Here is a 26,425-nt window from a genome sequence, read left to right on the forward strand (position 1 = left end):
GAAGCTACCCTTGCTAAGAAAAGAAAACATGCCAAAAAATAATAATAATAATAAGGCTTAGAGATGACTGATAAAAGGCCAGAAAAGAGTGAGGAGTATAGGAAGGTGGGACAGTCATTTCAACCAGACAGAGAAGCTTGCAGAGCTCGGATGGTAGGGGCCTCCAGACTCGCTCTTCCTCTCCTTCCATAATAGAGGAAGATGCCCTTAATGCTTTGAAAGATTCCTGATCCTACCGGAAACCTCCTCTCTGTATGGTGTTTATTATTAGCCATGTCATGTCTGAAAAATCCAAAGCTTTCCCTGTCACTGGCTTTCTCTGTTAAAAATTGTCTTTTTTCCTTCCCCTTCCCCATTTTTGCTTGCGTTTTCTCTGGCAGGTCAATGAGGTAAGCACGACCAACGTGAATATCAGATACCAAGCTAACCCATCCATTGATATGACTAACCTCATCCGCATCCGTCACCGTGTCTGAGCACCCCGCTTTGTTGCTGTGTCACCTCCTCCTCCCGACATCCATCTGCTGAGCCAGGCTCTGTCTTGCTGTTGGCATCTAGTCTTGAGCCAAGAGTAGGCATGGAATGTTATCCACAGGTCCAGTCCCCTGAGCTGTCAACACCAGATAACTCTTCTTCCCTTAATGCACTGATTCGAGAGAGCTGTTGGGAACCTTTTTCTTTGTTGGGGGGAAAGCGTGGGAGAAGTAATTTGCTGTTCTCTCTGCATGTCTCCGTTTTGCCGAGGCCTAAAGGGTGGTCTCAGCTCCTGCCAGGCTGACGGTCTTGTGTATTCAGTTACGCAGCTCCTTCAAGCAAGCCTTCGGGAAGAAGAAGTCCCCCAAGTCGGCATCCTCTCATTCAGACATTGAGGAGATGACGGATTCTTCTCTGCCTTCCTCACCAAAGTTACCACACAACGGTTCCATGGGCTCCACTCCCCTGCTGAGGAACTCTCACTCCAATTCTCTGTAAGTCTGTCTGCCGGGGTCACTCTGGTCAGATGACATCTTTGGCCCCTGGGAACCCTCTCCAATAGGAATGGCTAGGAGTCCTGCTATGTTCCTTGGGGTCCTTTGTGTCTTGCGTTCATAAGACCGTGCATATTCGTTCGGTGTTTTAGGACCAGAGAGTTTAAAAGAGAAAGGAAACGAGTTTCTGTTCTGCTGGCCTCGGTGTGCATAATTAGCTGGCTGATCTTGGGCAAACGGCTTAACCTCTCTTTGTTTCCATTTCTTTGTCAAATTGGGATAATGGTTGTCTCCTTATCCTATCCTAAGGATTGAACAAGATAGGTGCATGTGAAGAGCTACAGCCCGTTGTGCTCTGACAGGGAGATGATGGTATAAGTGTTGGCAGTTTGGGCTGAAATTCTGGTTCACTTGGGTGACGGGGCTTAGAGAGATTACACTTTTCTTCTTTGATCAACATTTAGTGTTGACTCTTTCTCTGAGGTCAGCACTCAGAAATTAGACGTTTAAAAAAACAGAGCAATTCAGTGACGGTTCTCTTTACCAAAGGGCTCTATATTTCGTCGAGTGATTCATCGCCATGAACTCTCCCAGTCGACTGTAAATGAGTCTGTTTGTACAGAGCCCTTTGGGAACACAGCTGGTTGAGTGAGACAGGCAATTGCTCCCTTGGCCTTGGCTTAGGTGCTGTTGCCCTTGGCAGAGAGGTACACAGAAGGGAAGAGTCATCTGCTCTTGCCCAGCCAACCTCCCGTGCTTTCCACCGAGCACCCATTGAGCACTGTTCCATCAGGGCGCAGGGAGACAGTCCTGTGCCCCATCTCAAAACATGAGGCCGAGAATCTAGAGGCAAGAAGAGGTCAGGAATGGCTTGGGACAGCCAGGCGGGGACCCAGGTGTCTGCTCAGAAGGTGGCACAGCTGACTCCCTGCAGCGGTGAAAAAGATTGCCCCTGCAATAGGGCAATCAGAGCTAGGGCTGAGTTCCATCAGAGCCCTTGGCATAACCAGGCGAGAAGTGAAAGAGGAACCAGAGCTCAAGGGGTCTGCAAAGGCAGTTCCCGCGAGATAAGATAGTGCCTGGGAGAAGAAGACCGCTGTGGCTGGGGTCAGAACAGCCAGCGAGCTAGGGTTGGACAGGGGGGTGGGGTAGTGGTGGGCACCTCAGTTTCTTCACCGGTGAAAGCGGGATCTGCATCATGGGTTCTCGTGAGGGCTGGGTCAGATCCCGTGCATGCAGGGCAACCTCCTTCCGATCTCAGGAGGTCAGGTCTGTGGCGCCGTCCCCAGGTCCACTCAGCCAGCCAGCCCGCCCGCAGAAGACAGCAGCCTGCGCCAGCGTCCCAAAGCCAGCTCACCAGACGGGTGCAGGAAACGCGGGTGAGAGGGTGGGCCGGGCCTTGGTGGCACGTCGCCTGCACGGACTACACACGAGACAGGCAGTGGAAGCAAGGAGACAGAGCGTAGAACCCTGGCTTTTCTATGAACCCACCTACCAGTGAAGCATGGCCTTGTCAGGGTGTCTGCTTTACTTAGGTCAGCAACTCCTCTTCTCTCGGGGAGCACCCTGGTAAGAGGGAGGCCCTGCGGACGGGCACTTCCATTCTGGGCAAGGGCGAAACCCGGAGCAGGGGGAGGGAGAGGAGCGCTGAGCGCTGGAGTGCGGTGCCCGCCTGAGGCCCTGTGTGCTGGCGTGAGACCAGTGTTCAGGAGTGTGAGTCCTGTTTGACCTGAAGAGTGCCCAAGAGGTAAATAAAGGACAAGCTGCCTGTGACTCACCTGCCATCATCCCAGAGCATCTCAATCCAGTTGTGTGTTTCCTGGCCAGGAGAAAAAGGAACTCCTCATCTGTTCTTCATGTGTTGGTATAAACTTCTCATATGACAGCCCGTGTGAGCAGGACACTACCCACGACGGTTCTGGAGAGACCAAAGAGAATATTAACCACCCCTGGGGATTAGGGGGGCCTGCGGGGACGTGACAAGGTAGAGCTGATTCCACTCCTGGGGTCTGCTCCGTGCCAGGCGCTGTTCTTGGCTCCAGTGACAACAGTGTACGAGACGATCAAGTCCCAACTCCGGTGTAGACCCTATATGTCAGGGGGAGAGACGGGCATTAAGCACATAAAGCTGGATAAACTAGAAGAATCAGGTAGTGCCGAGCGTTCATGCTGGGAACTGAAACAGTGTGTTGGGATACAGAGTGCCTTGGCAGCAACTGCAGACGGGGTAGTCCAGAAAGGCCCCTCCGAGGAGATGACGTTTCAGCCGAGATCTGTGTGCCAGGAAGAACCCCTGGCTAGTTCTCGTCGGTAACACTAGCTGCTGTGACGAACTCAGTCGCAAAGGTCAGCGCCTTTACCTGTGACTGTTGATCTCTGCTTCCTTCCAGACCCAACACAGGTATCCCTCATCGGCAGGCTGCCTGCCGTGTGGTGATGCCGGCACCGAGGCTCCCTCTGTCCTGCGGGCCCGTGTCCTCTGCTGAGTGTCCAGCCAGCAGGCGGGGAGGGGAGAGAGTGTGGAGGCCCTGCAGGCGTGTGTCATGGACCAGGCCTCTTCCCACAGTCCGCTGAGCAGGGCTTCCGACCTTGGCGGGAAGACGTGACATGAGTGTGCCCGGGAGGGGAAGGAGGTGGGCCGTCGTAAACCCGTGGCCGACCCTGCCTGCCAGCAAGCAGGGCAGCCCTCCCGACAGAACCCAGAAGCAGGCCCGGTGTGTCTGAGAAAGGGGGGGCCGGCCAGTGTGGCTGCTGCGTCTCGGGCGCGTGAGGAAGTGGTGGGAAGGAAGGCCTGCTGTGCAGAGGCGGGGCCCAGGACATGTGAGGCTTTGAAGCCAAGGTGAATTTGCGGCTGATTTCCTGTGTGATAAGTAGGCTTTGGAGAGTTTTCAGCAGGAACGTGAGATCATCTGAATTAGCTTCACAAAGGTGGGAGTCTCTGTTCAGGGGGTAAGGACCATCGTGGAGCAGGAGTGGGGGAGGGAGACCATGGAAGAGGCTGACGGCCACTCTCCCCACCAGCTGCTCTGGCCCATTTCCTGTTCTTTGAACTTGCCACTCACACTCAGCCCCACCTCCCCGGGCCTTCTGCCCTTTCTGTGCCCTCTGCCTGGTGTGCTCCTCCCCAGAGAGTCACTTCCTCCGGGCCTCTGCTCAGTGTTACTACCCTATCAGTAAGGCCTGGCCTAGGCACCTTGCCTAAAACACCCCACCACCAGCCAGCACTCCCAACAGCCCTCTTCCCGTTTTATTTTTCACCACTGCAAATATCGCCACCTGCCGTGGAGCTTTTCCTTGGTTATTTTTTCTTTGCTCCCGCCCCCCCAGTCTACAGCTGAAGCTCCATGGAGGTAGGTGGTCTGTCTCGCAGGCATTCAGATATTAGGTGGAATGAGTGATTGATGCTAATGATGAGTCCCGGATGGATTTAGGATATATTCTGGAAGGAAAGTTGAGGGCACATGGTGATGTGGATTGTGAGGGAAGGAGAAGAAGAGTCCTTGAATATTCCTAGACTTGCCACTCGAGGACTTGGGTGTGTGGCGGCGTTGTTTCTGGCATGAGTGGGAGACACACACGGGGCCAGGTGGGGATCAGCGGCTCTGGTTTGACCGTGTGAAGTTTGAGATGCCTAGGAGACATCCCTGTGGAAATGCCAGCCAGCCTGGAGTTCCTGGAGGTGGAGATTTGGGAGACGTGGGCTCAGAGGTGGTTTCAAAAGCTGGGAAGCTGGAGGGATTCTCCAAAGGGTTGAATGGAGATGGCGAAGAGGCAGAGGGGCAAGGACTGAGCTCTGGGGCTCTCTCATATCTCAGGTTCAGGAAGAGAAAGTAGAGCAGCCAGCGAGGTGGGTGGAAACCCAGGAGCAGAGAGAAGAAACTGTTTGGAGGCGGGAGTAGTCACTGGGCCAGAAGCTGCCGGGCGGCCAAGGAGCGATGCATTCAGCCTATGGGGCTCCCGGAGCCTGTAGCAGGAGCGCTCCCCCAAACCACTTTCCCCATAGGGACTGGGGGGCAGGCGGGCCCACCCTTTGGCTCGGCAGCCCTTTCCTGACATTCCACAGAATCCATGCACACTGGAGATGTTTGCTTTGGGTCTGGTTTTCCAAAGCGTGGGCAGAGAGCAAATGCTTCTTTCCAACCTTGAAGGGTTTGTAAGAATGTGCAGAACTAGACGCGAGAGGGCGTTCAAAGAAGAAACCAAAGGCAGAGGAGTCGGGGCTCAGAAAAGTTCCTACCCTGTGGGCGGAAGGAATGGCCGTGTGGGAAGGCAGTGTTTCCCACACTAGGGTGTGTAAAGTTAGGCATGCTCCCAGCCCTGCCTCCTGGGCATGACGGCAGGAATATGCTGGAATTAAGGGTTAGGGGCTGAGTAGGAAAAATTAACATCAGGTTGCTTCAGTAAGTGGTCCATAGAGGGGACCAGTGTGTGTTCATCCATGCCTGCTGGGTGAAGTTCAGGAGCTTGCGCCCTGGAGTTAAGCAGACCCATCAGACTTGTTTCTGATTCTCACATTTTTAATGGGCATGTCAATTTCTTTCTGTCTCAGCCTCCCCGTTTTTAAAATGGAGATAATTGTAGTGTCTCTTCCCGAAAGTTAGTAGTGTACGTAGTACGTTAAATAATACGCTGCAGATGCCTGACGCAGTGGTCTATGTATTCTAAACATTATGTGCCAATCAGTGTGATCAGATACTACAAAATGAGGCAGAGAAGAACCCTGGTCCTAGGGGAGCCAGGGGCCACGCAGGGAGTGATTATCAGTGACTCAGCAGAACCAGGGGAGAAGGCTCTGTCCTGGGCAGTAGGCACAGGGGGACTAACTCTTAGCTGGGGCTTGTTTTCAACATCACCTCTGTTGTAGGACACCCCTCCTGTGCGGCCTCGCTGTGCTGTGCTTCTGAGAACTGGCCGATTTGTGGGGGACACGGGAGGGCCTTGGACTCCCGACAGACTTTCTTCCTTTTAGTTTGCTTCCCTTTGTAAAGTCATTGTTTGGCCAAGCTTCACAAAGTAACCCATGTGATAAATTCCACAAAGTGGGTGTGGAGGAGATGTTGTCTCTCTTGCTGAGAAAGCTTTCTGGGGGAAAAAGCACAGGCCACGTGAAGGAGACTGGAGCAAAGCGCCTTGCCATGTGACAGACAGACAGACAGGGTGGACTAAAGCTGATTGTTCTCTGCAGTGAACTGGAATCTTCGAGATCTATGCAGGACATGGTTTGGCTAAGACCAGAATGTCACAGTGGAATTTTGTTCAGACTTTACACTCCATTTAAACCCAGAAACCATAGTCCTTTCCCAAGAAAGAACCAGTTTTTGCAAGCTCCCCTCAAAAACCTCCCAAACCAAAGAAAGTATGAATGTATAGTTAAACCCTACAAACCACAGGCTATCCAAAGCACAGAGAGCTGGGGGGTTGGCGGGGGCAGAGGATGATCTGATTTCTAAAGACATTACTGTCTCTCTAGCCCTTTTAGTCCCAAATCTGTTGGCTTCAGTTTCTCATAGGTATGAAATGGGAATAATTATAAGATTTTTCAAGGGTCTGTTGGAGGTTTCAGATTTTGAAGTGGAGACGTTTTCTTGGATGCTGACAACTTTTTAAAATAGGAGATGATTTTGTATCTCTCAAAACAGTTCAGGGTGCAGGTCAAGAAAATAGCCACAAAAAGATTTGGCTGTTCAGGCGTTAAATTTTTCTTCTAGTCCTTTCTGCCCCTGAAATACAATTACATCTCTTTTAACAATTATCATGGTTCTCCTTTGGCAATTAACATTTCCACTCCCTCTCCCAGTTTCACAGGTCAGGTTTGGTTTGGCCTCAGATCCAGTACTTGGGTCCTGGAGAGAGGGCCCGAGTGATTATTTCTGCACAGACCACGTGCTCACCATGTCGTTCAGAGATAATCAGCTTCAGCTTTGTAACTTCATGAACTTGGGCTTTTTTTTCCTTTCTTTTTTCTGTTTTAGTTCCAAGAAATGTCAAAGCTTTCTCTTCTGGATCACCCCACACCTCAGCTCCTATAATCTTTGAAATCAACAGAACTCTTTTTTTGTTTTCTTTAATAGAAGCTATCTTTTCTAACATTGCAATTCATCATGACTTTTATGATCTTCCAGTTTGTGCTGACTTGCCAGTATCTGAAGGGCAAACCTAAGTAATCGAATAAGGAACCCAGCCTGGAAGGTCACCTCTTAAAACAGAGGGACTCACAGGGTCCCACAGTCTCCTGATCTGGTGTCCAGCTGGGGAAGGAGGACAGCTCACTACACTGTTACATGTTTTCAGATAAAATTTTGGCTTTCATGTCGCATCACTCTCTGCTAACTACCTGAGATGTTTCTCTTCCTTGCCATGGGCTTATTAAGCAGTATGGGGGGGTGGGGGAATGAAAGAATGTTTCTCTCTCTAGACACCTTTAGGGGAGTAGGCTTTAGAATGTGACCAGAAACAGACTAGCATCTTCCACCTGTATCTTTAGGTTTCTTCCTGTTTTTGGCAAATAAAAATCACCCTCAGCTGTCTGACCCTGGAGTGTCTAATCTTTACAACAGACAGTTGACCTCATTTCTCTGAGTGGGTTTAGATATCAAGGGCCATGTTGTATCTTTATAGGGACCCAGCTGTGTACACATCACGGAGGGTTTCAAACCCCCAAGGTTACCATTCCCTTTTGCTGGCTCCTGTTTATCCCTAGATCACTGGAATTTGGCTGAAAGGCATACCGGAGCCATTCAGATTGCCAGAGCTCTGCAAAGAAAGAGTGTAGAGAAGTCATAAAGTCTGTGAATTTCAGGTGCTTTTGATATTGTCACTTCCGGGAAGCACCGGGCAGCTGGTTATACGGGGTTACTCTTTAACAAACCTGATGATGACTGTGGTGGTCAGTGGGGGACTTAAAGGAGCTGAACTCAGAGCCGCGTTGGTCAGTCACACTCCTCTTTCCCTAGCATCTCGGAGTGCATGGATAGTGAAGCCGAGACGGTCATGCAGCTCCGAAACGAGCTGAGAGACAAGGAGATGAAACTGACCGACATCCGCCTGGAAGCCCTCAGCTCTGCACACCAGCTGGACCAGCTGCGGGAGGCCATGAACAGGATGCAGGTGAGATCCGGGAGTGCGGCTGAGCCCCAGGCTGCCCGGGGAGGAGCTGGCCCTGCCACGTGCCCTCCGCTGGGATAGCCTTCTGCACATCTAGATCGGAAGCTTCCCTCGAGGCTCAGCCTGATGCCTCTTCCTCTGCCAAGCCTTTCCATGTCCTGCAGCTGGAAGAGTTAGTGTAGTGCCCTCATCTGGATCCCTATAGATTTGTTCCCATGGCCCCTCTCACCTTTTGACACGGATTGAAGGCATTTGGGTCTCTGAGCCATTCTGTTTTGCATCCCTTTCTCTGGATGTAGGACCAGTGCTTAACACATAGTAGGTTCTTTATAGATATTCATGGAATGAAAGACCACTGTGGATTCTACTAAATCGGCTTTCACTGGAGAGCAGCGTCTCCCAGAGGAGTTTCCGTGAAATGCTCTTTCCATAAGAAACTCTGTGAAAAGAAGGCTCCTTGATCAAAAATGTTTGGGAAATGCTGCACACTATGTGCCCCTCTCAGATTCACAATGCATACCAACTTATTAAAGGCTCTGAGAAGTCCTGCAGTAAAGGTCTGGGTTGAGAAACCCAGAGTTTTCAAACTTCCTAGATAAGACTTTTTCCACTTACCACCCAGATTCTGGGAAATATTTCTGAGGTCTTGTCAAAGGCCAGCTCTCGGACCCTCCTGTGCCAGAGAGGTCTTGTGGGGGTACTTCCCTGGCGGTCCAGTGGTTAAGACTTCACCTTCCAATGCAGGCGGTGCGGGTTCGATCCCTGGTCGGGGCGCTAAGATCCCACATGCCTCACAGCCAAAAAAAAAAAAAAAAAAAACCCAAAAGAGAGAGGTCTTGTGTATACAGCAAAGGCAGTGACCACTGTTGAATCTCTCTGATGGTGTAACTTATTCTGCCTCCATGTCTGGGATATGCACTTGATCCCTGCAGGGAACTTTCAAATCCTTCCTCCAGGAAAGGCTTGTTCGCATGGCAGCCGCCTAGTAAGTGAGCTTCTCCCTTACCCTTCGCAGAGTGAAATAGAGAAGCTGAAAGCTGAGAACGACCGGCTGAAGTCGGAGTCTCAAGGCAGTGGCTGCAGCCGGGCGCCCTCCCAGGCGTCCCTCTCCACCTCCCCAAGGCAGTCCATGGGGCTCTCCCAGCACAGCCTGAACCTCGCTGAGTCCAGCAGCCTGGGTGAGTGGCGTCACAGGGCCTGCAGCTGGCACTCTGGTCTCTAAGCAAGAGCCCCAAGATGAGCAGATCAGCAGATCAAATGGAGAGGCAGCAGGCGTGTGTGTGCTTAGGGTGTACGTGTGTGTGGGTGTGTGTCTGCTACCAACATGAGCCCAGCCATTAGACTGCTGTCATGCTTTGCTCCAGCGCCCCAACTTCTCCAAGCCATGAGCTTGGATCCCCTCGCCCACCATGCTGAGTTCTGTTTGATCCATTTTGAGAGGCTGACCTGCAAGCTGTATGCTGCATACCACTCGCCCCCTGCCCCACCTGCCCTTGGTAGCCGACTGGGACGCTGGCTTGGTTTATGACCTTCCTGCCTTGGGGCTGGATTCAGGCTGGCTCGATAATTAGCGAATGTGATCTAGGCAGATCACACAGGTCTGTGTGTAAGCATATCGAGGCTGATGCTTTGATTTATTATCCATGATGCTGCTCTTGCTGTCATTTTGGTTGAGTCTCCCTCGCACTTCCATTTGGCAAAGGTACATCGTCAGCCCGCTGGCTCCTTGATTGGTCCACTGTTGGTTTCTGTGGTTGCGTTCTCCATTCTGCCCTCTCACCCCGCCACCCCCCATCCCACTTCCCCTGCACCACGACACCTGGTTTGTCCCGCTGCTGTGCCGACAAGCAGCGGGGGTGTCAGGAAGCCGGCTTTGCTGTCCCCATGTGCCTAAGGCTGTTGATGTTTTCCATTCGCAGACATGTTGCTGGATGACACTGGTGAATGCCCGGCTCGGAAGGAAGGAGGCAGGCATGTTAAGATAGTTGTCAGCTTTCAGGAGGAAATGAAGTGGAAGGAGGTTAGTTGGATCCCTTACCCTGCTTGGCCTGTCCCTTCCCCAGGTAGAACTACCTAGCATAGCGATTCCATCATCACGCCCCGTCACCTCAGGCTCTGAGGTGATTTGGAAATAGTACTAACGCTTTCCCTAACTAACCCTACTCCCCAGCAGCATTTTGACACCGTGAAAGTGAGCCAACGGCCCCTCCCTGTCTCTCGTGTTTGAAAAGTGTGTAAAGAGTTCTAAAGATGGTCCACACTGCACCACTTTCAAGTATCTAACTAAACGCTAACATCAGTCAGAAACGGCTTTTCTGAATTTAGTATATTCCCAAAGCACTTCAAAGGCAGCTAAGCACATTTAGCACGGAAGGTACAGAAGTAAGCCACCCAGATTCGTCCGACCAAGAGCACCTGTTTTAATCCAGTCGTCAGAGCCTGCTGACCAAGTAGAAACTGGGAGGTAGAGGTGGTCAAGCCCAGGAGCACACAGGTGGCTAGCAGTGAAGATGGTGGGGCACCCTGACTCACCGAGGCTGGGGAATCTGAGTTTTCTGAGTAGTTTCTCTTCTCTTCCAGCGTCTAGAGGTCATACCCCCGTCAGAGACTGTTTAGGGTGAGGGCAAGGGTTGACAGTCAAAGTTGATTTTTAGTCGTCAATTAAATCTAAAGGATGCTGAGAATGACCATCTCTCAGATAAGTGGGAAAAGACCTCCTGAGCCCCTCATGTAAGTCCCTTGAGGTTTTTGTTTGCTTGTTAGTTCTGAGTATTTTAGCCAACACGCTGTCGTAGGCTCTGAGAGCTTGGGAGCCCGCAGTGCCCATCAAAACAAAGCGTCTGCAGCCAGACTTCTCTGCCAGGGGATTCTACTTTGTGGCTGGCTGTCTAGTCTCACTGACGAGGGTAGCCCCAGGATTTTGAGCTGCCAGGGGTCTGAGCATGATCTAGTTTAGAACGATCCAAAAAATAGTTCCATTTTCAGAGCTTAGCTGGTAGAGTGATAGACTATCAAGGGGGAAGTCCATTCTTATAACATTCTGTTAATAAACGCGAGTGGTATCTGTGAATGCATTTTATTCTAATGATCATCAACACAAACAGATAGATCTTACATTTTACAAAAGTCTGTCACTTTCCAAAATTGTCTTGTTCTGGATCACCACAGCATCCAGATGAGGTTGGCTGCCCAGATTTTATCATCTCCATTTTACAGTTGAGAAGCCCAAGACCCAAGCATCACTTATCTAAGGCTGTAAGGCAAGTGATGGGGCCAGATCATCTCACTTCAAGACTGTTGCTCTTTTCTCTGCTGATTTTGCTTAACCGCCAAATACCCCTCCTCTCCCCACCTCCCTCCACTCTCCTAATTCTGTATTCTTATCAGCATGTCAGATATTTTAAAACCAAACAAAATGGAATGTTCTATTAGTTTCCTTTAATCAGTGTGATCAGTTAGCCCCCACAATGCAGAGCCCTGTGGGCACAGAGGCAAAAGAAGTAGAACTAAGATTATTTTTTGTGAATTTCCTGGAGTTTTACTAGTTTTCTGAATTAGACGTGTTTTAACTTTTAATTAGAAGAAAAGAAATCAATACTATTAAAAAACGGAAAAGAAAAAATAAAAACATCCTGAAGGAATTTAAGATCAAGCAAGGAGACAAACTTGATAGACAAATAAGACAAATACCTAAAAATAAACAAGTGCAGAATATATCATCATATAAGTTGTGTACAGAACTGTTGAAGCAATGTGAGCTCTGAGCCTAGTGGGTTGATCATTGAAGGCTTCCTGGAAGAGGTGAGTTGGTAAGCAAGGTTTGGAAAGGGAGAGATGGCAGAAAGGAGAGGGGAGAGCATTCCCCGCAAAGGATGTGTGATCTACATACCATATGAGGTGCACAGTCGGTAGAAGGTTCTAGATTCCAGAGAGGAGATCCTCTCTTCCTAACCCACGGGTTGCTGTTTTAGCAATAGGGGAGGAAAGTGTTTAAGACCATTACATTCAGTCCAAGTTACATCTGGTGTTAAAACAAATAGGACTTTTCTTCCCCTCTCAAACCATTGGCGGAGTTCTAAGACAATCTGAGTCCTCTGCTAACCTGAGTCAGAAAGGAGCCACCTGTTTTTCACCTGCGGACATTTCCTTGCCCTTAGGATTCCAGACCACACCTCTTCCTCATCGGCTGCATTGGAGTTAGTGGCAAGACGAAGTGGGACGTGCTCGACGGGGTGGTTAGACGGCTATTCAAAGTAAGTGCTTCGTGAAGACAGCTACGGCAGTGCACCCGAGCGGGGGCCTGGGCCTCGGGAGGGAAAGGGCGGTTTGTGGCCCGAACCTGGTCATTCATCGGGCCTGTCCCCTCTCCCACATCCTTATGTTGCTGGGACTTGTCCCCTGGCCCTCAAGGGAACAGAAGGAGGATGGTAAATATAGGCTGGTAACAGGACCAACTATTCTCATCTGCCCTTGGCAGTGGTTGGCCAGCCAGGGAGAGGCATTTCCCTGGTCTTGAGCGATTATATGAGCCTCTCACAGTGAACTGCTAATGTCTACATTCTCTTCACCTTAGAATTGCGTCCTGTTGAGTATGTTTTGCAGCGTGTGTTCTGGGGCTACGACATCATGTTTCCACCCTTCATTTTGGTAGGGGGATTTGATCCAACTTACCCTGCGTCCCATGCCAACACTTCAGACTCTGTGATTTGTGCTATGCGTGACATTGACTTCTGATCCGTGGCTGGTGTCAAGGCTGTTGGCACAGTTACTTTTCTGTTCATTCTAATCACATCACTGGAGTGGGTGTTTGCCACAGGAGAAATTACTAACGAGCATCTAGGTGAACCCTGACGTACTGGGTGATTTGAAAGAAGCTTTTGGTACATTTTTTTCTATTGACCTGAAGTAGGTCAATAACCAGAAGTGTTCATTAATCACATCCCCTGAGTATTAATAATAGCCCACATTTTTTGTGTCAGAGACCACATTGGTCTAGTTGAGTTGGTCTGGTATCAAAACCTGACTTTTAACTAGTATACTCTAGTCTCCTAGCATCTAGACTCAGGTGGCTTCACAGAGAGAAAATTCTGTTCTTTGACCCAAGCTCGCTTCCCATCTTGACAGGCCAGTCTGTAGAAATGAGACGGAGTGAGAGACAGGAATGGCTTAGAGCAGACCAAGCCTGCTGCCCCAGCCGAAACCTTATCTCTGCTGATGGGCAGTTGGGACATCCCTGGATTAGAAAGACCACAGTTGGGGCTGAAAAGAGCCTGTGAGGCGTCACATGTGAGGAAGTGAGACCATTAAAGGTAGAGACTTGTTATCAGGATTCCACCTCAGTCGTGTGGCTACCACAGAGCCCATGGACTTCGTTCCAAGTTCACTGACCTAAAACCTTCCAGTCACTCATCTAAGATGGAACACTTTCCAAATTAAACACACGTTTGTTTGTTTAAAACTCTAAGCTGCTTTTTTTCTAGCAGCCCGGGGTTTTGTTCCCTTTGTCATTATATGGCCTTTGACCTGAACCAAAAGAAAGGGCTGGTGGAGAGATTTCTTGTCAGAATTAATTTTTCATGCATTTTCCAGCACCATTCACAGGCCCCAATGTCTTTAAGACTTCAGCTGAACTTATAGGAATAGCAGCTTAACTTTTCCATGCTTGGTTCATCCAGACTAAATGTTCACCATCTTGTTAGGGTTTCCCACCCTCCCATCACTAACCGAATAAATCTGTACCTTAAGGGGCCTGTGATACCAGGGCGTCCTCTCCAGAGAAAGTCAGCTCTTCTGCCCCTCGTTCCACAGCTCGATTTCAACTCAGGCATCAGCTGGGAAAGAGGAGAAGATGATCGTAAATCACCCAGTGAAGACGTGAGTCTTGCGCAGATTTTTCGCCACATCTTTGACGGGGTCTTTATTTTATTTTGTCCAGGAGTACATCATACACGTCGACCCCGTGAATCAGCTGGGGCTGAACTCTGATAGTGTCCTCGGCTACAGCATTGGGGACATCAAGCGCAGCAACACCTCCGAGACCCCCGAGCTTCTTCCCTGTGGCTACCTGGTTGGAGAGAATACAACCATCTCTGTGACCGTCAAAGGTAATCCAGCCCATTGCAGGGGTGGGAGCTTCCAGAACTGTAGGTTTTGTTCTGTGACTGGGCACGGGAACCTGTGGCCATTATTTTGTTTGTGCACGTATATGTGGGTTGTATTTTTTTCCCCGTCCACCACAGTTACTCTTACCTAAGCAAGTTGAACAGTCTTCAGCTTTTTCAGCGACCGTCGGAAACAAATAATTTTAGTTTATTGCTGAAATTACATTAACAAAAGGTGCCATTAGCCTTATGACTCTGAGATGATGGAATCTTAATAACCCTGTTGAAACGGGGCTCCACTGATACCAGTGAGTTACTCTTGCCGACGAGCCTTGGATGCAGACCCATTCTACAGATGGGAAACCACGATGCGCTGTGGGCCAAAGGGGAGTTGCTCGGAGCACCCTGCGGAAGCAATGAAGCTCCTGCCCACGCACGATGCTGCTCGAGCTTCCAACTGCCTCATCACCTAGGGAGGCTACGCCCGAGGCTAAAGTTCTGTGGAACTTTAGACTCACAAAGTATTTTTTGGGGAAAAAAAAAGTTTCATGGCCAAATAAGTCCGGCATCGTTATTCCCATACAGGTTCTCTAAAGCCTCTGTCCTTTAATGTCCTGACTCTTGCCATTAAAAAAGCTGTGTGATCCAGTCTGACACAAACGCATTTGACTGCAAAACCCCTTTTTCCTATATTTTATGAACCACTTAAAGAAGAGATTGCTAAACACTGTCCTAAGCACAGCCTTCACGGTATCTTATTTCTTCCCTGTAAGGCATTAATCTTGACTGTAGTTTTGGGGTTGTTTGATGCAAACTTTGTTTCCTAACTGGGAGGTTTTCTAAAAGCACCCCAACATTCCTCATCAGCAGGAATGAAGATCTTGCTTCCCTGGTGACCAGTAGCATGTTCCTGTTGGAGCCTCACACATAGCCTTATCTTGTTGGCATTCCATAATTGTGGCCTTGGGCTGCAAGTGACAGAAACCTACTCAAAACTAGCTTTAGCCAAAAGGAAACATACAGGCTCAGGTACCTGGAAGATCCAGGTATGGGCTTCAGGCGCAGCTGGATCCAGGTGCTCCAGCAGTGCCATCAGGATCAGGCCTACCTCGGCTTTGCTTATTTTTTGAGCTTTCTGCACATAGCGGATGAATGGCCCAGATTCATCCTTCTAGCTTAGGAACCTAGAAGAAAGAGAATGTCTTTCTGGACAAGTGTGACAGGAAATTCTTAGGGGTGATTCTGGCCCACCATGGGTCCAATGCTCATCACCAAATCAGTCGTTGTGACCAGGGAGAGGCTTTGGCCCAGCCTGGTCACAAGCCCACCCCTTTGGTGGGTGAAGGTGCTGGGTCAGCCCTGCTTGGACCGGCTGGAATGAACTCCTTGCAAGAAAGAAGAGTCCCACTACAAGGGGAAGGAGGGGAGGGCTGCCAGGCACACTTTGACAACAGCTGTCCACTCCAAGAACCCTTTAGGGAAAGCCTGATACACCATGACTTTAAACTGCGTTTCATCCACGCTGGCGAGCAGGTGAGCGCTGCAAGCACTGAAGGGTAAAAGGAGTGACCCGTTGCTGAGACCAGAGCAAACCTCTGTCGGAACAGCGACAGGATTATCTGCTTCCCGAACAGGCCACCTCACCACGGAGCCTAGCTGGTGCTGCTCTCAGCACATCAAGTTGTTTTAGCATCTCTAGGGATCAGCTTGGGTTTATTTTTAAGCGATACCTGACTCTTCTGTTTTCCTGTGGTGCTTGACACTTATGCCTTCAAGGCGCTGAAAACCACTCAAGGGGCTTCCCTGGTGGCGCAGTGGTTGAGAGTCTGCCTGCCGATGCAGGGGACACGGGTTCGAGCCCTGGTCTGGGAGGGTCCCACGTGCCGCGGAGCAACTAGGCCTGTGAGCCACAACTACTGAGCCTGTGCCTCTGGAGCCTATGCTCCGCAACAAGAGAGGCCACGATAGTGAGAGGCCCGCGCACCGCGATGAAGAGTGGCCCCCGCTTGCCGCAACTGGAGAAAGCCCTTGCACAGAAACGAAGACCCAACACAGCCATAAATAAATAAATAAATAAATAAATAATTAAAAAAAAAAAAAACCACTCAAGGATTTGAGCTGAAAGAGATCCGTGAGCTGCAGATGATTCACTTCAGTGGCACCGGGGCAGGGGCTGTGGCTTTGTGTGCTCTGAAGTGAGTTCGTCTGCAAAGTAGTCACTGCCAGGGGGGTTTTTGACAAGAGACTGAGACAGCAACGTAGATGCAAAGAGAGGGGTTTCAGTGTGTTTTAATCCCTGCCCCGTGTTTGTTATTAAGTTTAGACAGGAGACCCTATCCTCCATATTTTGCATCAAACTTTGAGCCCGTGTAGGCTCTATTGAGACCAGTTCTAGGAAAGTCTTAGGCCTGTACCCAGAAGATCTCATTTGGCATCCTTCATCAGGATGATTCTAGAACAGTCACTGTGCTATCTTTGGTTGGGGAAGATTGGAAACAAATGTATAGATGCGTTAGGGGGGTCTGTTTGCAGTGAATTAATTATGTGGATGGAAGATGCTACTGTAAAACAGAATAAGTGCTTTTCAGTTTATTTTTTGCCTACATATAGTGGTTTCTTGAGGTGCTTTTTTAATAGAATTGCCTTAGGTTCTGGATAAGTAACCTTGGCTGGATCCTCTCTTGGGAATGATATGAAGAAAACAGCTCTTGTAAAGCCAACAGCCCTGAGTAATGAAGTTGTCCCAGGCAGGGAGGGGGAAAGATGTTTCCTCTTGTTGTTGGAGAGGCTCAGCCTAGGTCTGCCAGTATTCACATCCCCAAATCAAATGGTCCCACCTTGCGTTTTTCCTCATTTTAACGATAAAGTGTTGATACCTTCATGGTGTATCTGAGTGTGGACAGCAGCGGCACCTGGCATGCAGGAAAAAACAGGGTGAAGAGGCAGCCCCAGGGTCTGGGTGGACACGGGAGATTCACGTTTGGTTTGAGCCAACACCACCGGTAATGGTAAATCCAGAAAGACAAGTAGGGCTCAGAGTCTTATGAATTCTACAGAGGATGGATGAGGACTGAGGGGCCAGATGTTAAAGGTGAATCTGTGTGTGGGGCAGTCAGCCAAGCCAGGAGTCAGAGCACATGGTGCTGGTGAAGGGAGCCTGCGGTGTCCCTGGGTGGACGGGGCCGCCCAGGAAAGGGATAGCCTTGCATTTTGGCAGTCCCAGGTGGGCAGGCACAGAGAGCCACCCTCTCTGCAGGGCTGCGAACACTTCCTCTCTCAAACACAGGGCTCGCGGAAAACAGCCTGGACTCGCTGGTGTTCGAGTCCCTGATCCCCAAGCCCATCCTGCAGCGCTATGTCTCCCTGCTGGTGGAGCACCGGCGGATCATCCTCTCTGGGCCCAGCGGCACTGGGAAGACCTACCTGGCCAACCGGCTGTCAGAGTACTTGGTGCTCCGGGAGGGACGGGAGCTGACAGACGGGGTCATCGCCACCTTCAATGTGGACCACAAGTCCAGCAAGGTGAGGAGGTCGTTCAGAGGCTGCTGCTTAGCCCTTTGAGAACTAGAGATGCCACCACCCCCGTGATGGCAAAGCAGCGTTTCCTACAATGCTCACCTCTGATGGTTATAAAAGCCTGGGGAAGGAGGTCAGAATGGAACTAGCAGAAAGGAAGGCTTTGACCCAAAACTTCCCAGCAAGGAGTTCCATGTGTAAGTCGATGTAGTTCATTTCTTACTTCCCCGCTGTGAATTGGGCACGATGCTCAGTGCTGGTAGTTCTTTAAGGTCAACCCAGATGCTTCCACTTCAGTTTACCAAAAATTCATCACGTGCCTACCAGGTTCTCTTGTTTTTCCAGAACAAAACCTTCTTTTGTGGAACAACAATAATAAGAACAACAACAGCTCACATGTGCAGACTGCTTATCCTGGGAGCAGCAAACTGAACGCCCCACAGAAGGACCTTCGAGGAAGTAGTTGTCACAATCCCATTTTACAGATGAGGAAACTGAGGCTCGAGGCAGATGACCATGTACCTAAAGCCACTCAGATAGTACTGAGCAGTAGACCGGAGCTCAAGTCGATGTCTTAGACCCCAGAGCCAGCAAACAGGCTTGATCCTGCCTCACAGGGAGCAGTGGAAATGTTCAGACAGCCTGACCTAGTCCCAGCCTAGGGTTATGAGGTGTTTTCTCAAACTTATTCATTATCCATGCAGTGGTTGTTGATGGGTGATTCACTCTGGCCAAAGGGGCCAGGAAGTCAAAGGTGAATTGGAAGTAACTCTTTCATCTTAAGAATCACCTGGCATCCTTGAAGATGCAGTTCCCAGACCTCATTCCCAGATGATCTGTTTCAGTAGGTTGTGTGGGGCTGGGAATTTGCACCACAAGTTCCCCAAGTGACGTGGACACAAGGGCAGGACTACGGGAAGTGGTCAGAGCCCCTGTACCAAGATCCTCTGTGAATAAGCTCAGGAAAGGCGCCCTCTCCCGGGACCAGGTAGAGAAGGATCCTAGGCACGTGGCTGGAGGTCGAGCCAGGCTTGAATTCAGCCCCCACTCACTCCCCTTGGCCAGGCACCCTTGTACAGAGCACAGCTCCCCAACTATACCCTGCAAGCCTGCATAAGGAAGAGAGGGCTCCAAGCCTCAGGATCCGTGGCCTTGTCAGGTGCCAGAGGCCAAGAACCCACAGTGGAGAGGAGCTAAAAGGAAAAATAACTAGTAACTTTAAAAATTGGGCTGCTTCTATTGCTAAGAGCCACATTTTGACTTAAAAGGGAGGCGTGTGTGTGTGTGGGAAGCAGAGGAGATATGACCCCCCCGAGCATCCAGGCCAGCGTGCAGGACAGTGGCATGGGGAGGCGCCCATACCGAGTCCAGATCCAGCCCTGCTGCCGACCCTCTGTGCCATCTCAGCCTGCTCACCTGACTGAGGGATGCCTCAGCTTCCTCATCTGTAACATGGAGACAGTCATAGTGCCCACCCCAGAGGATTAAATTGTGGGGCACAGAAGTTCATATGTGTGAGGTCCCAGAGCCGTGCCTGGCACAAGGTCACTCCATCTTCATGGTGATGATAATACCATCAGGAAGTTGTTCTGGGTTCACTGGCTGGCCCTTAGCTCACCGTTCTGGCCTTTCCCCATCGCACATTCTTCTTTCTCTTCCTTTTCTGATGTGCCCCTTGCCCCAGCCGTGCTGTGTTCTAGTGCCAGCTCCAAACAGTGCCCTGCCCATTCTTCACAATTAAGGCCAAAGGTTCCCCTTTCACCCAGACCTTCCAAGGCCCCCCATGCGTGGAGACCACACCCCTGCACCATTCACTGTCTGTCTGCCCCAGCACTAATCAGCAGGACATATATGTGTTTGGGGGAAAGGGGGTCCTTTGCTGTGCTGATTCATCAAGGACTTCTGTGTAGATGGCTCTCAGGCAGTGCTGTGGATGTAGAGAGATGTATGAGGCACCTGCCCTTAGGAGCTTCCTGGGAGGTTGGCAGAGTAAGAAATAGTAGCGCTTCTAGAGAGTGCTGGAGCTGGTACAGCACCATGCCTGGGCACCCCCATGGTGCCTCCTCTTGCCCAGGTTTTCTGTTGCCTAGTGAATTCCAGAAGCCAGGGCCCAGGCCTTCCTCACCACTCCCCCACCCGCACCCCCTGCGCCCAGGCAGACGCCCTGTAGGGGGCAGGCACTCAGCACCGGTTACCGCGAGGCCTCAGGAAGGGCCCCTCTGCCGGTGCCGGCCCGGGGCAGGGGAAGGCCCCGAGTACGTGCGTCTTCCTGGGGGCGTTCACCCACTGATTCCTGCCCGGCCTCCGCAGGAATTGCGCCAGTACCTGTCCAACCTCGCCGACCAGTGCGCCAGCGAGAACAACGCTGTGGACATGCCTCTGGTCATCATCCTGGACAACCTGCATCATGTCAGCTCCCTGGGCGAGATCTTCAACGGGCTGCTCAACTGCAAGGACCACAAATGGTAAAGGCAGCTCTGGACCTCGTGGCCCCTGGGAGAGACGCGTGCTACAGGGGGTAGGAGCGCTGCACGCACGTGGCAGGGAGGGGCTGGGGGGGGGGATAGGGCTGGGGTCTCATGGCGGGAGGGGCAGCAGCCAGCAGCCATCTACCTAGGCCCTTAGATGCCCTGGGACGCTGCGACACCTTCTCCAGCTCTCTTATCCTTCATTTCCCCCGCAGCCCTTATATAATTGGCACAATGAACCAGGCTACCTCTTCTACTCCCAACCTGCAGCTTCATCATAACTTCAGGTAAGGAGTCACTTTTTGAGTACCTGCTATATGCCGGGAACTGTGAGCATTTTTCCCAGCTTCACTCGTTTGATTCTCACAAAAGCCTCAAGTCGTTAAATTTATCATTCTCAGTTTACAAGTGGGGAGAATTAAGTGGTTTGTGTGAGGTCACACAGCCAGTCGATGGCAGGGCTGACTTGCACCCAAATCTCTTTGATGCTAAGTCCTGGGACAGCAGTGCCCTGGAGGCAGCTCTGGGCAGGGACTGTCATCATGCAACCCTGCACATCACCAATGGCACGTCTGTCTGTCCCAAGTAGACATGAGCAGTGAAAGCTCCTGCTTATGAATGTCTTCATGGAGCAGAGTCTGTGGCCTTCGAGCTCCAGCTGCCATGAGCCCTCTGCCCCAGCCCCGTACCGAGCTACCCCACTGCTGGGGTGTGGGACTTCTGCCATGCTAGGTTGTGTGGCCTCTCGCCTTGCCGTTGCGAAATGCCCTTTGCCCAGTCCTGACACTCAGCTGACTCCATATACTCCTCCCCTGCCTGGGGCCTTAGGTGAGGATGAACAGCCGTCTCCTGGGGTGAGACCCCCCCTGGCTCATTTTCATGGCCATTCTGCTGGCAACCCTGTTGAAAGTAGACCTGAATTGCAGTTATCAGAGAAATACCAGCTCCGCCAGGTCACTGAGATCATGGGTCACCTCTGCATCCAGGCTGTCCCAGTCTTATCCATGCTTTCTCTTGAACGTCCCTCAAGACCTTTCTGCTCCTCTTCCCCCCCCTGCTTTCTGCTCCTGCCACATCATCTCCCAACACACTGTTGCAGTCATTTTCTAACCAGTATGCCTGCCTGCCCCTTGGCCCCCCTGCAGGCCATCCTCTGTGCCAATGGCAACCGGAGTGAACATTCTAGAATTCAAATCTGACTGTAAATCCTCATGCAAGAAGTCCTTCAATGGCTCCCCATTGCCTCCAGAATGAAATCCAGGCCCCTTAGGTTGGCAGGTCAAGTCTAAACTCTGGTTACACTGAACCTCTGGCAGTTTCCCCAAACACCCCACACTGCTGCTCATGCCTTTGCAGATGCGGCAGCATGCTCTCCACCCACCCCGCCCCACTGCCGCCCCGACCCCTGCTCCTGCCTTGCCTCATGTGGCTGCTCCATTCATCTCCTTTGGTCTCAGCTCAGATGTCCCCTCCTCTGAGGAGCCTTCCTTGATTCCCCAGGTTTCGTCATCTCTCGTTCCTCTTATCTGTCTCCTCCGCTAGACTGTGAGCTCCTGGGGAACAGGGACTGTGTCTGAGTCACTGTTACAGCCCCACAGCCCAGCACGGAACCCGTCACAAGCACAAGGGGCAGTTAGCTCAGTGGTCAGAGCTCGGCCTATGGAGTTGGACTGTCTTGGTTCTAATCTTAGCTCTTCTGTTGACTAGCTGTTTGATCTTGAACAAGTTACATAACCTGTCTGTGCCTCAGAATTTCTACCTGTAAAATGGGTGGCGATCATATCTATGGCACAGGGTTGCTGTGAGGAGTTGTGAATTGATATATGTGCAGTGTTCAGAAGGGTCCAGTTTGAGTATTAACATATGCACCTTCCAGCTCTAGTGAGCTTTGGTTTGTGAGGTTGGCCATAGTCTTTGTCATGGAAAAGTGTTCCTGACTTCTTCCAGGTGGGTGCTTTGTGCCAACCACACGGAGCCCGTGAAGGGTTTCCTGGGCCGGTTCCTGAGACGGAAGCTCATGGAGACGGAGATCGGTGGGCGGGTACGGAACATGGAGCTCGTAAAAATCATCGACTGGATTCCCAAGGTCTGGCATCACCTCAACCGCTTCCTGGAGGCTCACAGCTCCTCGGACGTCACCATAGGTAGGGAGGGGAGGCCGGGTGGGTGCCGACAGGCGGGCTGGCAGGGGAGGGAAGTGCTGCTCCTGGGGCTCTGGCCTCCTCGGATGGCTGTCCCTGGGCTTTGGTAGCTGGATGCTGCACTGGCCCCATGGATAGAGAAGGGGACAGAAGGACAGGCACAGCCTAGACAGACCCCGGGCCACCCTGCATCTACGTCCCGGGGCTGTCTCTGCCCTTCTCTCCTGCCCAAAGCTCTGGGGCTGATAAGCAGCAGAGACAAATGTCCAGCCCCAGGCTGGTGCAGAAACTGTGGGCTCAGTGAGGGGCCCCCACCCCGAGGCTCCCCCAGGTGGAAACCACCCTGTGGGATTGGCTTTGCTTTATAAATAAAATAATGTTATCGACATCCCTAAAGCTTAAGCTTCAGAGAAAAAAAAAAGATCACTGGTCATCCCACCATCCTGATGTAATCATTGTAATTTGAGCTTATTTTTTCTGTCCTTGTCCGTACATGTTTCATGTAGTTGCAATCATAGTGTACATACGGTATGTTCTTTTTATTTTCACTTCAAATTGTCTCATGAGCATTCTGTATTGCTCTGCAAAATAATTACTCTGCGAAATAATCAAATGTGGGTGCACCGTCACTTCCTTAACTGTTTCTGTTCTCTCGGACATCTACTGTGCTTCCATTTGCAAAGGTTAGGACTAATAATATCTCAATGAACATCTTTCTGCATAAAGCCTCGCCTCCCTTTGGGGTGATTCCCGAGAGGAGCGCGGTCCCAGGGTGGGGTTAGGGAGCCCAAGCATCCTGCTCTGTGCCCACCACGTGGTAGTTGGTGTTTCCGCTCTCGCTCAGAAAATGCAAGGTCCCTCCTGTGAGGGGTGCCCGGGCTGGCTTCTCCTGCCCCCCCGTTTCAGTCTGACTGAGTTCCCTGTGGTCCCCAGGCCCCCGGCTCTTCCTGTCGTGCCCCATCGACGTGGACGGTTCCAGGGTGTGGTTCACCGACCTGTGGAACTACTCAATCATCCCGTATCTCCTGGAAGCCGTCAGAGAAGGACTCCAGGTAAGAAGCACACTGCCCACTGACCTCCTCAAAGTTCGAGGGCCTGTTCTAGTGACCAGAAGGGTTGTCTTTATCTCCCTCTTCAGAAACCTGACTGACGTGAGGTGACAAGCCCTCACCTGTGAAGCCATCCGTCTAGCGCAGTGTAAGACACACTGGGCTGCAAATCCTGGCTCTGCCACTGTTAGCTGTGTGACCCTAAGCAAGTCATCCAGCCTCTCTCTGCCATAGTGCCCTCATCGATGGAAGAGAGAACGATAGTACCGTGCCACAAAGAGTTATTGCCAGGGTTCAGTGACATCATGGCCATCAAGTGCCTAGTGCCTAGTGAGTGCACAAGAACTGGAATATGTCACTTCACAGTTTGCAAAGCAGCTGCTATTTGGTTCAAGCTCTGCATTTTTCCTGGGGTTAGGCAGAGATTTTTTGGTTTTATCCCCATTTTTTAAGAGAAAATTATGGCTCAGAGTGAATAAGTGATTTGTCCAAGGTGAGGAAGTGGAACTTGAAGAATCTGGGATTTGCATCCAGGCCTCAGGTTCTTGGCCCTAAGCCCCATGGCACTCGCTGCCTGACGCCAGGACCCCTCACAGGTGACCCTGGGCCCACGTGGCTGCCCATCCCTCCTGCCCTGCTGCAGCTGGAAAGCCCAAATCCTTCACTTCTCACTCAACCCAGGGGCTAATGCTAGGAGCTTAGCAGTAAATTGGAGATTGTAACAGTTTTATTGTTGAGTCTGGAGATGGCCTGAGAAGGTTGTCGGCTTTCAGGACCACTCTGAGTAATTAGCAGGCATCACGCACGGCTGAATAGTCCAGGAACCAGCTTGACAGCCGGGTTTCTGAGGGCTGTGTTTCCTCAGTACCGGACAGTGGGAGACACATGATGCTGGTGGAGGACCCGGGGCGGGGGGGTGTGCACACCCACATGCGTGTGACGGTACACGTAGGGATTGCACACCCACATGCACGTGTGTGACGGCACACCTTAATGGCTTCCGTCAGGGTTTGTCATTTGTGTACGTTTAGCTGAGCCTGGCGAATGTTCAGCTGCTTTGTATCTGTAACATGCAGCAGCGCTGAGGGTCTTCGGAGACATTCAGGACAACCAGGGCTTGAAAAGGAAGGTGGTGCGCCTCTGGTCACTGGTATTTCATTGAACTGGAGCGTGTAGGCTGCGTATTCACGCCACCGTGTTCAAATATAAGTGATTGTGAAGGCAGAGAGTAGCAAGAAATTCGGCAATCCCTTGACCGGCCTTAGTTTCCAGTGTCTGAAGATCATTAATTGATGGTGGCATTTTTTTTAATTATAATTGACATACAGTATATTAGTTTCAGGCATACAACATAGTGATTTGATATTTTTATACATTACGAAATTACACTATGTAAGTCTAGTTACCATCTGTCACCATACAGAGTTATTACTATATAATTGACTATATTCCCTATGCTGTACATTACATCCCCATGACTTATTTATTTCACAGCTGGAAGTTTGTACCTCTTAATGCCCTTCAGCTCTTTCTCCCATTGATGGCAGCATTTCTATTTTGTCGAATGTGGCTTTTGAAAGAAAATCTGAAAGATTTCAGATCTGTGCAGTTGACTCTCTTTAGGTAGATAAATTCACTGGGTAAAGTAGCCATAATTTAGTCTTTACTCAAATGGATTTGTTAGGACCACAAACCCAAACAGCCACCCAGTCACTCCTGTTTTCTTGGGATGCCCCGCCTGCTGGATTCTTGGAGTCTATTTCATTCCAGAAGCCTCTCTCTCTTCCCATCAGGGGCTTCCGGGGACTGCAGTAGAAACCCGCGCTGCTCGATAGAAGCCACAGGAATTGCAGGGGAGGAAGGGGCACTGTTTCCTTCTATTTCTGCCTCGCCTCTCACTTCTCCCCTTTGCTTCTTTGCCCAAATACGTCTCCTGGTGCAGGACAGGAGTGACCTAGAGTGTGCTTGGAAAAAGTCGTGGGTGCTGTTGAATAAAGGCTTCCTGCCCAAGGAGGCACCAACCAGGAGGGGTAGGCTTTGCTCTAGCCTCCAGCTACACATCACAGGCCCCTCGCTGGTCCTCGCTAAGGATGGACAGTGCTAAGGCCCTGCTCCTTGGACCTCAGCTTGAAAGAAGACCTTGTGGGCATGGCTGTGAAAGTGGGGTCTGATCTTCCCTGCCCGTCCTGGAGAGGTTGCTGAGGGACTTGATCTTCAAGGGTCTCTTTCCCACCAAGAGCAAGGAGGCTGTAGGTGAAAGGACTTGGGGGTGGCTGTGGAACAGCCCGTTTAGGACAAGGAACAGAAACATGCCACCGTCTCAGGAGACTTACCAGTTCACTGTGAGGCAAGAAAAGTCATCACTTCCCTGTGCTGTTGAGGTCTTTTGAAGGACAGTCTTTCAAGAACATGGAAACAACCAGGGGAGGCAGCCAGAGTTAGCATTGTACCAAGTTGCTCAAAAGTGAGCCCTCCTGCCCCAAACCTGTGACTTCATCCCATTCTGCAGCCTGGGAAGCCCCATGGAATCTGCAGATTCATGAGGAACCCTGGAGTGTCCTTCATGTCTCTAGTTTTGAAGGAAAGTTTGATGACATTTATTGAGAGGCTGCTACCTGCCAGGCACTGTGCCAGGGGCCTGACAGGCATGATTCCATTTAGTTCTCCACGCCCAGTATGCACCTTACAGACGAGGAAACCAAGGCTCACAGGAGTTTTTGACCCTTCCCCAGTTCACTAGGCGGCGTGTGGATGAGCCAGCGCCGTAGCCCGTAGCTGACGCCTCGGTTACTTCCGTGATTTTCAGGCTGTCCTGAGACCCCTGTTACTGCACCCAGACCCCTCAGGTGGCTCAGGGAACCAAGTATCGTGTCTCACAGCATGACGTTCTACATAAGGTTTCATTTGACAAAAAGACTCTTCTATTCAAAAAAAAGTTTAAAATTCCTCACTCTCCTTCGTGTTACCCTGAGTCCCAAGTCCACTGTGTGCTGGGCGCTGTGCAGGCTGTTTACTCCGCCCTGACCCCGCGAGGAGTGCTGTGGCCATGAGGCGAGCGCACTGTGGTTCAAAGCAGTT

General features: G+C 50.9%; 1 protein-coding gene across 2 annotated transcripts in view; it reads left to right on the forward strand.

Annotated features, from left to right (window-relative positions):
• NAV2 (neuron navigator 2) overlaps window positions 1–26,425 on the forward strand; it is a 396,612-nt gene that overhangs the window by 360,261 nt on the left and 9,926 nt on the right. For both annotated transcript variants that reach the window (XM_061201526.1, XM_061201527.1), the window contains exons 26-36: window positions 796–968; window positions 7,922–8,075; window positions 9,088–9,250; window positions 9,992–10,092; window positions 12,230–12,325; window positions 14,008–14,176; window positions 17,460–17,695; window positions 20,000–20,154; window positions 20,373–20,444; window positions 22,105–22,301; window positions 23,232–23,350. In XM_061201526.1, the coding sequence (XP_061057509.1) occupies window positions 796–968; window positions 7,922–8,075; window positions 9,088–9,250; window positions 9,992–10,092; window positions 12,230–12,325; window positions 14,008–14,176; window positions 17,460–17,695; window positions 20,000–20,154; window positions 20,373–20,444; window positions 22,105–22,301; window positions 23,232–23,350 (1,635 nt within the window). The remainder of the gene's footprint in view (window positions 1–795; window positions 969–7,921; window positions 8,076–9,087; window positions 9,251–9,991; window positions 10,093–12,229; window positions 12,326–14,007; window positions 14,177–17,459; window positions 17,696–19,999; window positions 20,155–20,372; window positions 20,445–22,104; window positions 22,302–23,231; window positions 23,351–26,425) is intronic.

Source organism: Eubalaena glacialis, chromosome 10 (assembly GCF_028564815.1).
Source record: "Eubalaena glacialis isolate mEubGla1 chromosome 10, mEubGla1.1.hap2.+ XY, whole genome shotgun sequence".
Taxonomy (NCBI): Eukaryota; Metazoa; Chordata; class Mammalia; order Artiodactyla; family Balaenidae; genus Eubalaena; species Eubalaena glacialis.